Here is a 13,798-nt window from a genome sequence, read left to right on the forward strand (position 1 = left end):
AAATGGTTGTGTAGTATGCACAACTACACTTTGTTATAATTCATCAAACCAAATATAAAAAAAATCTGTCCAGCAGTTTCAAAGGCATTGAGTCTACAAGATCTTATGGATGGAAACTTACCATAACCATGTAATCCTATTCCTGGAAAAAAACTCTTTGTCCAATACAAATACATGTAACAATCATTTAAGTATGTAAATACTTACATATTGCAAATATTTTTCTTACATTTTGATAACCTAATAAAATATATGAATTAATAACCTTGCCATGCAATCACTATATTTCAAGGCCTGAAACTTGTCTAAAATTCTAACTCATTTACACAATGAAAAATTTCGTGGATTCTTGAATTCATGGTTTTGAGGTTTTTAGTATACACATCAATGGAAATCTCCTGTTTGATGAGAACTATATTGCGTGGATTTACCTTCCCACGAAAACCACGAAAATTGGTACCCCAGGAACAATAGTACTGTCACAGTAAGCTATTACTAAAACAGCTGTGAGCAATACTCCCTACATTGATACTCCCATTCCTCCATCTGATAAAATGCACCTTTTGACCAAATGGCCTTGAAAATTAAGATTGTTCAAGATCTTGATAAGGACTAACTATTTGCCAAACTTAATCATAAGCATAGAAAGATTTTGATTCTAGTGTACCCACAATCATATAACATATAGACTGAAAATATACATTCCTGTCTTAATTGATAGTACCCTTTACTCATGAATGCTAAAAGAAACCACTAAAACAACAGTTCAAAATCTAAATAGCAGGTGCACATCTTCAACATTCAATAAATCTGTAGCGCAAGTTTCATAAAATTCCATCTAGTGGTGTAGAAGGACTCAGAGTTAAGAAAGGGCAAATAACAAAATATATTAAGTATCAATTATTATCATGATGTGTATAATAACCTGTTTGATGACTTTTCTAATTTCTTCCATGTCCTGTAGAGCCACAAGGTATCCTATCACTTCATCCCATTCCTAATACAGAGAAATTAGAGGATGAAACACTCACTATTTTTACATACTAATTCTAAATACATTAAATCAGTATCAATTTGCTTCAGAAATATCAACTTATCTACAACATCATGTACAAATTTTTATTACGAATCTTACAATTTTGAGTAATTAAGAATTTTTCCATGTTTTGTTCAAGTTTGTTTTCACATTATGCCAGCATTAATAAAATTTATAGTTTAAAATAGTACATATTTTAATATCTTAAGAAAATAAAAAAAAACATTTGATGTCCATGTAATTACATACCAATGCTAAATTTTCCACCTGCAGGAACAATTCTGTCAAAGCTCTAGCTAGAGGAGGGACTAGTGCCTTGGTTTCACAGTGGTCTTTAGTTATACCATTATAAAGGTTCCACAATGGTTTAAGTAGACTCAGATCTATAGATAAACTCTCAGCTGTTGCCCTGTAATTATAATAAGATCGTAAGATTTACTGCCAAAAAATGTAATAATGCATAAACCATAGATAGCTTAGATTACAAGAAATTACCATAGCAACCATCCAACCATCTGTGTACCACACACACACACACACACACACACACACACATACATACATACATATATATATATATATATATATATATATATATATATATATATATATATATATATATATATATATATATATATATATATATATATATATATATATATATATATATATGATATTTCTTAGTTCATTGAATCAGAAACATGCATGTCAAAACCTCACAGATCTGACTATGTAATATTACTCAAGGATACTTCCTCTATTTGAAGAGACCATTATTTGATCTCTGCATCACTGGCTTTGCACAGAAATTTTTCAATAAAATCGTAGAAAAATGAGGTATTTGACAGAGTTATCTTTTCAGTGCATTTCAATAAAATTGTAACTCAATGGTCCAGCATGATATGGAAAATCTCGTTGGTTTTCCTTGATTCTGATGGTGCAAATAGTCAAACTACACTATCAAAATGATGTTTTTTTTTTTATACCATGTTTCACCGACTGCCTGATTTTTAAAGAAACTGACACTTAATTACCATATTTCAGTAATACCCTATTAGTGTTTAAAACAGCATTAATATATATACAATTGTACTGTTATATGTGTAGTTAAAATTTCTATTTTCTACAATTTCAAAAATCTATCAAAATTCTAGTTACTCACAATAAATTTTCACAGAAATAACAACACTTGTTAAAAGTTACACATTTTCACAGAAGTCTATTCTTAGAAAAAAATGTACAATGCATATCCTGCCTAGATATTAATCCATTTCAAGAAACCACAATAAATGGACCATTATTCTTGTTTTTCTTACCTGTGTTGTGTGTGTATAATTTTCAGCATAAGTTGGATAGATTTAAGTCTGTTCTCACCAGTCTGTTTAGTGGCAACATATACAAGTGTATGCCACAATTTGCTCAATGGTAAAAATCTGGAAAAAAAAAGAATTACTCAAATGAAGTAAATACCAAATCTTCTTATACTGAGGGGGACTTCAAGTTTTACATGTAAGTTATCCTTCCAAAAGATTAAGAGCCACCATTAAGAAGTATGGTACATGTGCTTCCACCTTTTGAATGAGTTGTCTTTCTTTATATATCAATATTCATGACATTGGCAGTTAAGCAAATGTTGTGGGCAATCTTGGAAGGATCCTATCTTTAAGTTTGGTTTTCAGTGGTTTGTTTCAATGGATATACATGTAATTACATATTTCCATCTTTGTAATTACATATTTCCATCTTATTGTCATTGACAATGACTTCAAATTTAGAGTTTTGTTCCAACTGCAAGCCAAGGAATACAATTGAATTATTTCTTGTTAAAACTTTACCTTACAAAACACTTACAGAGCAAGTTCAGAAGAAAGTACATTATTCAGTATAGCATATCCTGTTTCAAAGCTATCCCTGGTGAGAATAGACCCTGCGGTCACAGTAAACTTGTATCCCCAGCCTGTAGTGTCTGTTGGTGGTTTCTTCACTTTGATCTCATACCACAGAGTATCACCTGAGGAAGAAATCAAAGAACTGAAAGAGCCGATGGACTATTAAGTTCTCATAAAACAGAATATCACCTGATATCAATAAAATGAGAAAGCTGATGGGGTACTGATTTATCTTAAACTTAAAAAAAGGTAAATTTGTATCCCAGTTTAAATTCAGTATATTTACTGACAGTTTTCAAAGGATAGTACTACCAAAATCCTGACTGTTAAGCTTTCCTAGATATCTCCATAAATTCTGGTGAAACAAAAATAGGAGTATTCTCCAGCTCTACAAAGTTTCCAGTAACAAGTTAACATAAGTTATACATATGACATAATCATTGTTATATTGTAAACCAGAATATAATATGGAATCTTCAGTTGCAAGCTGAAATAGCTCTGTCTAGAAGAATGTGACAGTAATAAACTTTACCTTGTACTTCAAAGTTAGTAAATGCAGAAGATCCACCAGAAAATGACTTAGAATCCTGTTGTAGGTCATCTGATGTAGCAAATGTCAACTGATCCTCATTCTGTCTCAATGTGTACCTGAAAAACAATACATACATGAACAAAATCATTGAAATACCATAAGGGTGCACTATACAGTTAAATTAAGGCGCACTGTTTCGCACACCAAGTTACCCCTGTCAAACTTTGTGAAACTTAAAATTAAAAGTTGAAATTTTCTGGATATATTGTTTAAATGTAGCTAAGCATTTATACATGGTAAACAGGTGAAATTTAAATGAAGAATGGTATCTGGAATGTTTCAGTCCCCTGCCGTATTAGGTTCTCTCCTTAGCATCAGATGGCAGATTTTCAAAATACCTTATTTCACATGAACTTTTGGAACTAAAATTGTGACAGAATGAATCAAAAAGGGTCTTATTGCTATAATCCTTTTTCCACCCAATCCATGCATGCTTTCATCCTGTGGTAGTGTCTAAGTGCCTGATATTTTATAAAATATAGTATTTGGGTTTTAGTTTTGGAAAGGCACCTACACTAAAACTCAGTAATATTTTTTTTCAGTATGTTACCATGGCTACTGGATTATAAAACAATAATCACTAAATTACTTATAAATGACTTGAACCTCCACACACCATGGATTTCAAAAATATGCACTTTTTTAAGACAAAACACTCAAAATTTCTGTGCGGACTGCCTCAAAACAGCTTTGTTTCAACAAAATAAGACCAAATTTTCAGAAATAATCTAACTGTATTGTACTACCTAAAGCTTCCTAGTCAAGGAGTAATTCTATCTGGCAAAAAAATTCTCACCAACCAATTTTTCGTCGTCTCGTGAGGAACAAGTTCATGCCCAAAATTTAAGGAAAAGCATTCAACAGATTGCTGATATATTGCTTTCAAAAATGTGCTATCATACAACAATTTTTATTGAGGAATAAAGTTTTGGTGAGCAAATTGGTGAGAGTAGCTTCTGTCTAGAAAATGGCTAGATCTACTCTCTAACCAGTATGTCTCAAAAGTATACACGAAAGAATTCATACACAAACAAATTCAATCAAATACCATAAAGCTTATTTCAAACAAGACATTAAAAATACCTAAAAGACAGAACGGGAATATTAAAGTGTGCTGAAGAATATCTTTTAAAGTAAAGTAAAGCAACAGTCTGGAGAAAATCTTGCATCATTATCAGTCCTGCTTTGTCTTCACAAAAACATTTTGTGAGGATCATTTAGGAAAATCATTTACACTGGATAAGTTATCAAAACACATATGTTATTCTGATATGACATGCTTCAAAGCTCTTTAGACCACAGCCATGGTAAAAAAATGATAAACACATGACCAACATTTTGAGCTACACATAGGCTGTGTCTATAAAAAAATATGAAGAAACTAATCCTATTAGAATCGAAATTAATCACGAAAACTCAATTTTATCATTGTTTTACCACGGGCTGGCAATTTATGTTATTTACCCCCTCACTATCATTTGGGGTAAAAGAATGAGAAATAAATGGCCAGCTCATGGTAAGACAAAGACAAAATAGTTTTCATGATTTACTTCTTAATCAAGTTTTGAATAACAATATACATGCAGTTACCATAGATTTGAAATAACGAATTCCCTTACTTGCTATCGAATGAGATCTGTAGTTTAGAAGCACCAGGGACCTGTAGTTTCTCCTTCATAGATTTTGGAGCTCCACTCTCCTGTTTATATGTATCCTGGTTCATCTGTTTAGTGACAGCTGACAGGGTGATCTCCTCCATAAACTGGGCTGCTGTGCAGGCTATAGGCACCAAACTATCCTTATCACTGTGTTTAATCACCTTCTGAACAACCTTATAACAGAACAATTAAGTTAATAAGGTTTCTGAGGTATAAATATATAATAATATACCATTCTTTAAATATTCAAAATAGTCATCTAAATGTACCTGTTAACACTCCTACATCAAGGGGTAGACTCAAAATCTATGAAAATTTTAGAACCTTCCACATAAAAATTTAATAATTGTGGGAGATTTTTGGTCAAAATTACTATATGCTCTATGAAATATACTAAAAAAATGATTTTTACATCAAAACTTTGCTTTTACATAAAAATCTCCCACATGAAACTGTATCAACGGAGGAAAATCTCCTACATGAGGTGTTCCAAAGATTAATAGGTATGTGAACATAGAGCACTTATTCTTGCTGAGGTTTACATAAAAAGTATCATCGACTAGTAGCAGCATTTTTAACAGACCAGAATGGTTCATGCCTCATAACAGAGGTTCCTATATAAATGTTGATACTACTGGATGATTAACAAGTAGTCATGTTGTATGCAGTGTGAACATCCAACAATCATAATTGGATCAGACTAAATTTAAGCAGACATAATCTTCAGCTCAAGGGACTAGTGAAAACACTCATCAAATTATTTTCAAGGGTAAGGAAAATACTTACTGATTGGAAAACATCCTTAGTCTCAAATCTATTCAATAAATCTAATATACATGGGATATCATGAACTTGTTTACAGCCCAGTAATTCTGCAGTTATGGCAGGAGCAGATTCAGGCCAATGGGCAAGCAGCTTTCTTAACACCTGACGTGCATACAGTACTGCCATAGCGGTGTTAACTTTGTAGAGATATTCCCTAGAACTTGTCTTTCCTTGTTTTTCTAATTCTTTTTTCAAAAGTTCTGCACTTCTGCTACGTTTCTGTTTCTGAAGGTCATCCTCAAGGTCATTGTCAGGGGTGCTCATTAGTTTAATGTCATCTGTGCTGGATTCCTCTTTTGCTTTATCAGGGATTCTAGAATAAGAAATTTATTTCCATTAACATTAGCTACTAACCCAATTTTTAAAACGTGATATTTTTAAGTGTTTTTTCTTTAAGAAACAAAGCAGGAGGTATAAAAATGATTTGATCTCTTCTTCTGAATTTACAACATAAGAAGCATGGTACATACATATCAAATAATTGATTAAAGATAAATTAAAATTAAACATTTCAAAGGTACATATACTTTCTGTTTATTAGTTCTGACACAAATATATCCACTATGAAACCATATTTTCACTTTTAAAGTGAGGCTCCATTTAATGGCTAGATAGTGCCTTTTGGTTTTATTTGAACAAGCAATTTCTGCTTGGGATGTTTTGTTGTGTACAATGTTATCTTTGTTTATGTAAAAATCACATTATGCAAAAAAAAAAAGGTCATCTGATTTAACCCCTCTTTCATTTTGAAATGCCTGAACCAAGTCAGGACCTCCTGCGGTGATTTTCCAAATGTTTTGCCCTGATATTGCAATTTGTTGATATGGACTTTCCTTTTTGCCTACTGCCTAAATTTTATCCGTTTGTTAACTTCTTATTACCCTTTATTCTTACCTTCCCATTTATATAAAAAAAAACCAATTTGGTTGGTTGTTCTTTAATTGTGTCAGTTTCTAGATCAGACGGATACATTTTTTTCTAACCAACAAGAAAGCACTAAATTTTAACTTACGAAAATTGAGACAATATTAGGTAAGTTCAAGGAGTTTTGTCTGAAAAATATTTAGTAAATTTTACTTAGCTATTTAAACAAAAATTTCACTGACTTGAGGATGACAACTTATTCAATTCTATCTTAGAAGGAGCTTACTTGTTGTTGATCTGTATTTTAGGATGGTAATATATTCCTGTATCTATCAGTTTCTCAGCGTCAGTTGCAGGAACAACTGGTTCTTGTGATGATCCTGCTAGGCGACCTCCCCTATAAGGCAAAACAAATAGAAATCAACCTACTGTACATAGCTTAACTATCAACCTTCACTCAAAACTTAAACTTTCAACTCATAAAAAAGGTATTGAAACCGTCAACTTCTTATTTAGTAAAAGTACATGTACTAATTACTGCAGTAATGTCCAAAATATACTGTAAATATTGAACACTGAACTGAAGTTTCATCAGATATCCAGCTTGAGTAGTAAAAAAGTAACTATATACCTCCAAACTTTAAGTTAAATACTAGAACATCATAACCACATGAAGTTTCATGTGGTGTTGTGCTAGGTATACTGCCATTTATACAGAAACATAATATCGAACATCAACCAAAATTGCTTGCAACATACTGGTACACCCTTTCTACATAAAGCGGCATATAACATATGAAATCAATCGATTTGGAGTTGAAATAATGGCTACAAAAATGAATGGGTGGTATGATACTGAAGTCATCTATAGGTATCAGTAAAGACTAGGACTCACCACTTCAGTGCCATCTTCATTATTTCATCCTTAGTTTGAAGTTTTGAACTTTCCAGGCTGAAAATATGGCAACACTCTTGTTACTATCATTAAAACATTACACAATATTACTTTAATAGGCAGCTGATGTGATCCATTTGTATTTAATAAATAACTTATATTTTAAAAAGTAATAATTGTTGCAAAAATAAAGAATGACCCCAAAAAAGACAAGTCCCTGTAAAATTTTAATGTTCACCAAACTGAATCATATCTACCTGGACTTATCATCATTGTATTTCTTTTAAGTTTTTTTTTTAATAATTATCACTAATTGGCAAAATAAACATTTTTTCATTGTTCTCACTGCCTCAAACATCAGTTTTGAGGGTCTCAACACATCTTGTCATATAGAGCTTACTGTAATATTTTCTGTCTTGACTTAAAAACAGCAGTTTATCTGTACTTAACCCCCCTCCTTGCCCAACATAACCTCTCCCGCCTTTGTTACAAGTTCCTACTTACTTTTCAATCAAAGCTTTGTAACATTCTCCAGTGTTTTTATCATTCATGTCATATATAGCTCTCAGTACATCTACAGGTACTTTACAGTCACTGTGAAAAAACTGTAACAAAAAAATTAAAATGGATATGTCTTAGCTTTCTCATTAAGAGTTAAAAAACTGCACATGATAAAAACAAATTAGGCCAAAATAAATTAATTGCTTGCGTGTTTCCTATTTCAACCACCCACCCCCCCCCAATTTTTTTTTCATCTTAATTCAACAAAAGCATTTTGATGTTTTTTTTTTCATTCTTTGACAACTTATACACTGCACAAACACCAAAAATCCAAGCTGTGTATGTACTTGGTTGTTTTACATACACCTATTAGCTGTATTATCAATGATAACCTAAACCTGAAACAAAGCTAAATTCAAATCAAATTACAATTCAATCAACTTGAGGTAAAGGACACTACAGATACTATAAAGTCAGCCTCATATTAAGACCTACTCTAAGAGATCAAATGGACAGGGAAAACTTATGACCAAATTATACCACAAATGACTTCTCATTCAGTACAGTCAACTTTCCTTTCATTTGTGACAACATCCTTGTGGAGTCCTTGTTCCTCATTTAGTTTTGTTTCAATGTGCATGTTATTTCAGTTATTCACGTTCTTTGTTGCATGTGTTTATTTTCTTTGTTTTATCTTTATGAATCCAGGTTCCTTTGATGTGCCTTTCAAGGACTTCTTACATGACCTGCCTAAAGCTTACCTTAAACATGCATTTAGTGTCATCATCAGCATCAGGGAACATAAGGTTGACATCACCATTATCTGTATCATCAGCAACAGTATCATCATCATCCTCATCATCTGAAGATGATGGAGAAGACAGCGATGATGATGAAGATGACAACAAACTTTCTTTATCATCTGATTTTTTATCGTTAAGCTTTATAATGGATGGTGGTTCTGGGAATGATGGATGACGACCTTTCTTTTTAGTGCTGTTCACACCGTCAGTGTACAGCATCAATGAGAGAACCTAGATACAATAATAAACAATATCTGTAAACTTCGTATTGTATATTCATAATGATTGCATAGTTTGTTATAAAATATAACAAAATGTTGCATGCTATGTGGTGCTAAGAATACCCCCACTGAACCATATCAGTCAAACCCATTACTCGCCTGAATATAGCTGAAATATTGCTGCTCGGGTGTTAAACCCCAATAATCAATCAATCAATCAAACCCTTTACAAGTCATCAAACAAAAGCAATACATTGTATACAAAATCTCTAAGCATTCCCTCCAATAAAAGCAGAGAAATATGTTACCAAAAAAAAGAGTTGATCGGTTAACAGGAAGTAGATGAGTAATATACCTGAAAATGGGAGACAATGTACAAGTTATCACAAAAAAAACCAAATATCTAATCATTCCCTCAAATAGAAGCTGAGAAATCTTCTACAGAAAAAGTGTAACAGACAGACTGACAAATTGACAAGGTAAATTTTACTGTAAGATGGGCCCTTTTTGCTTATGGATATTATTATATTTTCTTCTAAATAGTGTGTATAATCAGGCACAAGATGGAGCACATGGTTAAATGACCCACCCCTTAAAAAAATAAAATGAATAAATCTTAATTTTGCTATGTTAGAAAGTTCAGTTTCTTGACCTGCTCTGGAACTATTATCTCACACATTCCAACTCACACCTAAAGTCTTGACTGCACATACATATTAATTGTAAAGAAAAGTTGACTAAAAAGTTTGAAGTTTAAAAGGCTTTATCTGGAGTTCTAAATCTGGGAAATTGTGTAAATAATTTTTAAGGTATCATTTGGTAAAATGTGTCAAATACATAGACCTTTGATCTTATTATCTGTAAATGGTATTTCCTAACCAAACATTTTATCCATTATACCTATCCTAATGTACTCAGATTTGTTTTAAATTACAGTAAAAGCTGTCCAAACAGAACCCTTATGGATGTTATTGGTTTGGTTTAGTAAATCTTCTATTTACCAAGATTAAAAATTTATTTAAACTGAAATGACAAACTTCAAAAAGTGTCGGGTATAGACAGGATTTTGACAGGTATAGTTCAGGATATGACTTAGATATGTTTCAATGTACCAATATCTACCTGAGATGACCTGTTGAACAAGAAATGTAACACTTTAGTTAACAAAATGACTTTGTACCTTTCATATTGTAGTAATGGGTGCACTTACAAAATCAAAACTCAAAAAGTGAACAAGAGGCTCCCAGGAGCCTGAATTGCTCACCCTCTTGAATTTTGCCTTTCAAAGGCAATAAATTAAACAAGAAGTTGTCAAACAATTTTGACTAAAGAAGTCTTTGGTAGGACGATCACAAGATCTTTCCAACAATTGAAAGTTTCTTTTAATCTATCATAGTTTTCAAGATATTGACTGAAAACTATTAAAAAAAAAGTAATTTTTTCCCCTTTCAAGGGCAATAACTCTTAAAGGAGTCAGAAGATTTTTGTAGTCCTAATAATATGGATCATTTCAGCTATTGAAAGAATTTGGATAAACCTAACGGTTTAGGAGATATATGTGACAAACTACTGTCTGACCCCTATGTTCTATTTTTAGTAATGGTGGAAATGTTTTTCTACGAATCAAAAATCCCCACTTCAGTTCTATGCAGTATACCCCAAGGATAATTCATACTAAGTTTGGTTTCAATTGGTCAAGTAGTGTCAGAGGAGAAGATTATGGAAAGAAATAACATTAAAAATAGCAAAAATCATTGAAAAAGGGCAAGAACTCCAACATGGCTTGACGGATTAAAACCAGAGATAGATCTCATCATGATGAACACTTTCACCCTGTCAGAATTCAGCTACACCTAATGGTTTAGGAGATATATGCGAAAAACTACTGTCTGACCCCTATGCCCTATTTTTAGTAACGACAGCCATGTTTTTTGATGAATCAAAAATCCCCACATCTGTTCTATGCAGGATACCCCAAGGAACATTCATACTAAGTTTGGTTCTAATTAGTCAAGTAGTTTCAGAGGAGAAGAGAATTGTATAATTATTAACAACAACGACGGAAGACGATGAAAATGGATGCCAACTGATGGCAATAGCTCAAAGGCCAGGTGAGCAAAAAAGGGTTTTTTTAAACGTCCTTGACTACACTGTCTGGTTTCGCAAGGACGGAACACTCAAAAGACAAGGAGCTGCTCATCTATATCACTCCATAAACAACAAAATGAGACAACCAGTTACTCTACTACTAAGTCAAAAAAAAAATATTAGTGTTTCAAATTACACCTTGGAAAAATAAGGCAAGTAAGTAGGGAGTATTTTTTTTTTATTTTACTACTTTGTTTAAACTGAGTATATGGGAGAACTGCCCTGACTTTGTCTGTCATCCCCATTTGGCTCAGCCTTGTGCATGTCCGGATGTTAAAAGAATAGGCCTGCAGCAGCGCTGAGCTTGTCGTTAAAGGCAACTAATAGTGCTCAGAACACTAGCCGGGGGCTAGGGCGCTCTGCCCACAGAGCAACTGGGTTGTGTGCCCCAGGTGGTGGAATGGGGTACTCCTGGTGTGTTACATGCTGGGGTTGTCAGGCTACATGGAAAACCTGACCGCAAACCATAGTGGTGCACTGTGTTGGGAAAGATGCCGTATTCCTCGCACGTTTAAGAACCCTACTGTGGTATTCTCTCAGAGTAAGAACCATAGGACTCCGCCACAGGAGGCTAGGTTCCCCAACCCTGCCCATCTCTCCCTGTTTCCAGTGGCAATCAAAATTTGTCGATCCCATTGTCCTGGAGTCCCATCCCATTTTTCATTTCACCATCATTTCATGTTCATTTTATCATCCACTTTATGTTCATCGACTGAATATAGCTGAAATATTGCTGCTTGGGTGTTAAACCCCAACAAACAAACAAACCATTTGGCTCATACCTCCTAAAGGTTAAGGCCATAACCCTTAAACTGAATACCTTTGTGGTATGAAACCTTGTAAAATATCATCAAGCTCAAATTTGTTTGGATCAATTTCTTTCATTTCATTCTATAACAAGTAATTTGATTTCTGATATAATATATTTTACTTACATGTGCTAATAAACTTTATATATGAATGTTTAATAATGAGATTGGATATGCTGAAATGTCAAAGACACAACATCCCTACCAGAATAAAAAAAAATGTCAGTTTAAAGTCAACCATGGGACTTCAATGAATGACTAGGAAACCCTCACACAACAGGACAGGCTACAACAGGCCTCAAAACAACACTATATACAGGAAAGCTAAACAGTTGCCCCTATAGGTAGAACGGTACTATTTCTCATTATTTTAGGTTGGCCTTTTGTGTATCCTACTTAAGTAAATACTTCTGGACACCATGATTGGACAAGTTACGCTGATACACAAAATGTTTTATTAATTCCAGGCTCTAACATCATTACACTTTAAAAAAAAATTGCATCATATTTTTTGAAAACCATTTTATAAAAATAATTTGATTTTTTTTTAAATTATGTGCCATTCGCAGAAAAAGGGGGGAACTTAGACTCCAAACTTCATCTGCTGAATCACATTGTCAGGTTGACCTTGATCACGAAATGCAATATTCATGAAGGTCATAAGTGCATTTCATACTGCTGTCAATAAGACAGTGCTATATGTTTCAAATGCTCAAGTGAGACACATTCAGACCATTCACTATGCGACTTATATGAAAATTACAGAGAGAAGATTCCGAAAATAAAAGACCATCACAAAGCAACCAATACTAACCCACCATTTTTTCAGGCTGAAAAAAAAACCTGAAACTACAGCAAATGCTTTCCAACTCAAAGAAACATGATGATGAAATAACTGACAAAATTAAAGCTGAAGAAAAATAATTGAAGGATGCAATGACAAACTATGTTCATGATTTGCTCCAGAAACTTGACTCAATTTACAAACCTATTGAGGTCAAATTCAGAATGAACTCTCAAACATCCAGATAAGTGAAGAAGTACTGAAAGAAAGAAAAGATGAATTGAGTAATGTTCTTTTATCCTTGAAAGCTTCTGATGTCTTCAAAACAAGCAAAAACAAAGTTACTGAAGACAGATGAAAGTACTTTTACTCCACAGAAAGCTGAAGACGAATGAAAGTACTATTACTACACAGAAAGCTGAAGACAGATGAAAGTACTATTACTACATAGAAAGTAAAAATGGATGAAAGTACTATTACTACACAGAAAGCTGAGTTTATAACTGGTAAAATAGAAGATTTAGACTTCAGAAGAGCTCTTGGTGAATTATATTTAATAATTGTCTACACTTGCTTAATACTTATGAAACTTGGTGAAATTTCCAGTACACAACATGTTGATGACAATTTCAAACTTATTGGAAGATTCACAAGTGAGAAACTTCAGAAAGTAAAGATTGAATATGACAGGATGAGAGTAATAAAGGAAGAAGATATTGAGTTATGTGACATATGGTTATACTTCATGCTGTGAAGTTAAATAACAATGCTGC

The 13,798-nt window shown here is 33.0% G+C and overlaps 1 protein-coding gene across 2 annotated transcripts in view; it reads right to left on the reverse strand.

The window, feature by feature from the left end:
* The window catches only part of LOC148620239 (zinc finger ZZ-type and EF-hand domain-containing protein 1-like), a 78,277-nt gene that overhangs the window by 2,111 nt on the left and 62,368 nt on the right, over window positions 1-13,798 (reverse strand). For both annotated transcript variants that reach the window (XM_088580955.1, XM_088580956.1), the window contains 11 exons: window positions 9,022-9,294; window positions 8,264-8,364; window positions 7,760-7,816; window positions 7,151-7,261; window positions 5,962-6,313; window positions 5,137-5,348; window positions 3,458-3,573; window positions 2,888-3,047; window positions 2,353-2,469; window positions 1,286-1,445; window positions 926-997 (listed from right to left, as the gene is read on the reverse strand). In XM_088580955.1, the coding sequence (XP_088437081.1) occupies window positions 926-997; window positions 1,286-1,445; window positions 2,353-2,469; window positions 2,888-3,047; window positions 3,458-3,573; window positions 5,137-5,348; window positions 5,962-6,313; window positions 7,151-7,261; window positions 7,760-7,816; window positions 8,264-8,364; window positions 9,022-9,294 (1,731 nt within the window). The remainder of the gene's footprint in view (window positions 1-925; window positions 998-1,285; window positions 1,446-2,352; window positions 2,470-2,887; window positions 3,048-3,457; window positions 3,574-5,136; window positions 5,349-5,961; window positions 6,314-7,150; window positions 7,262-7,759; window positions 7,817-8,263; window positions 8,365-9,021; window positions 9,295-13,798) is intronic.

This window comes from Perna viridis, chromosome 4 (genome assembly GCF_037379345.1).
Source record: "Perna viridis isolate PV_CMFRI_1.1 ecotype Kerala chromosome 4, ASM3737934v1, whole genome shotgun sequence".
Taxonomy (NCBI): domain Eukaryota; kingdom Metazoa; phylum Mollusca; class Bivalvia; order Mytilida; family Mytilidae; genus Perna; species Perna viridis.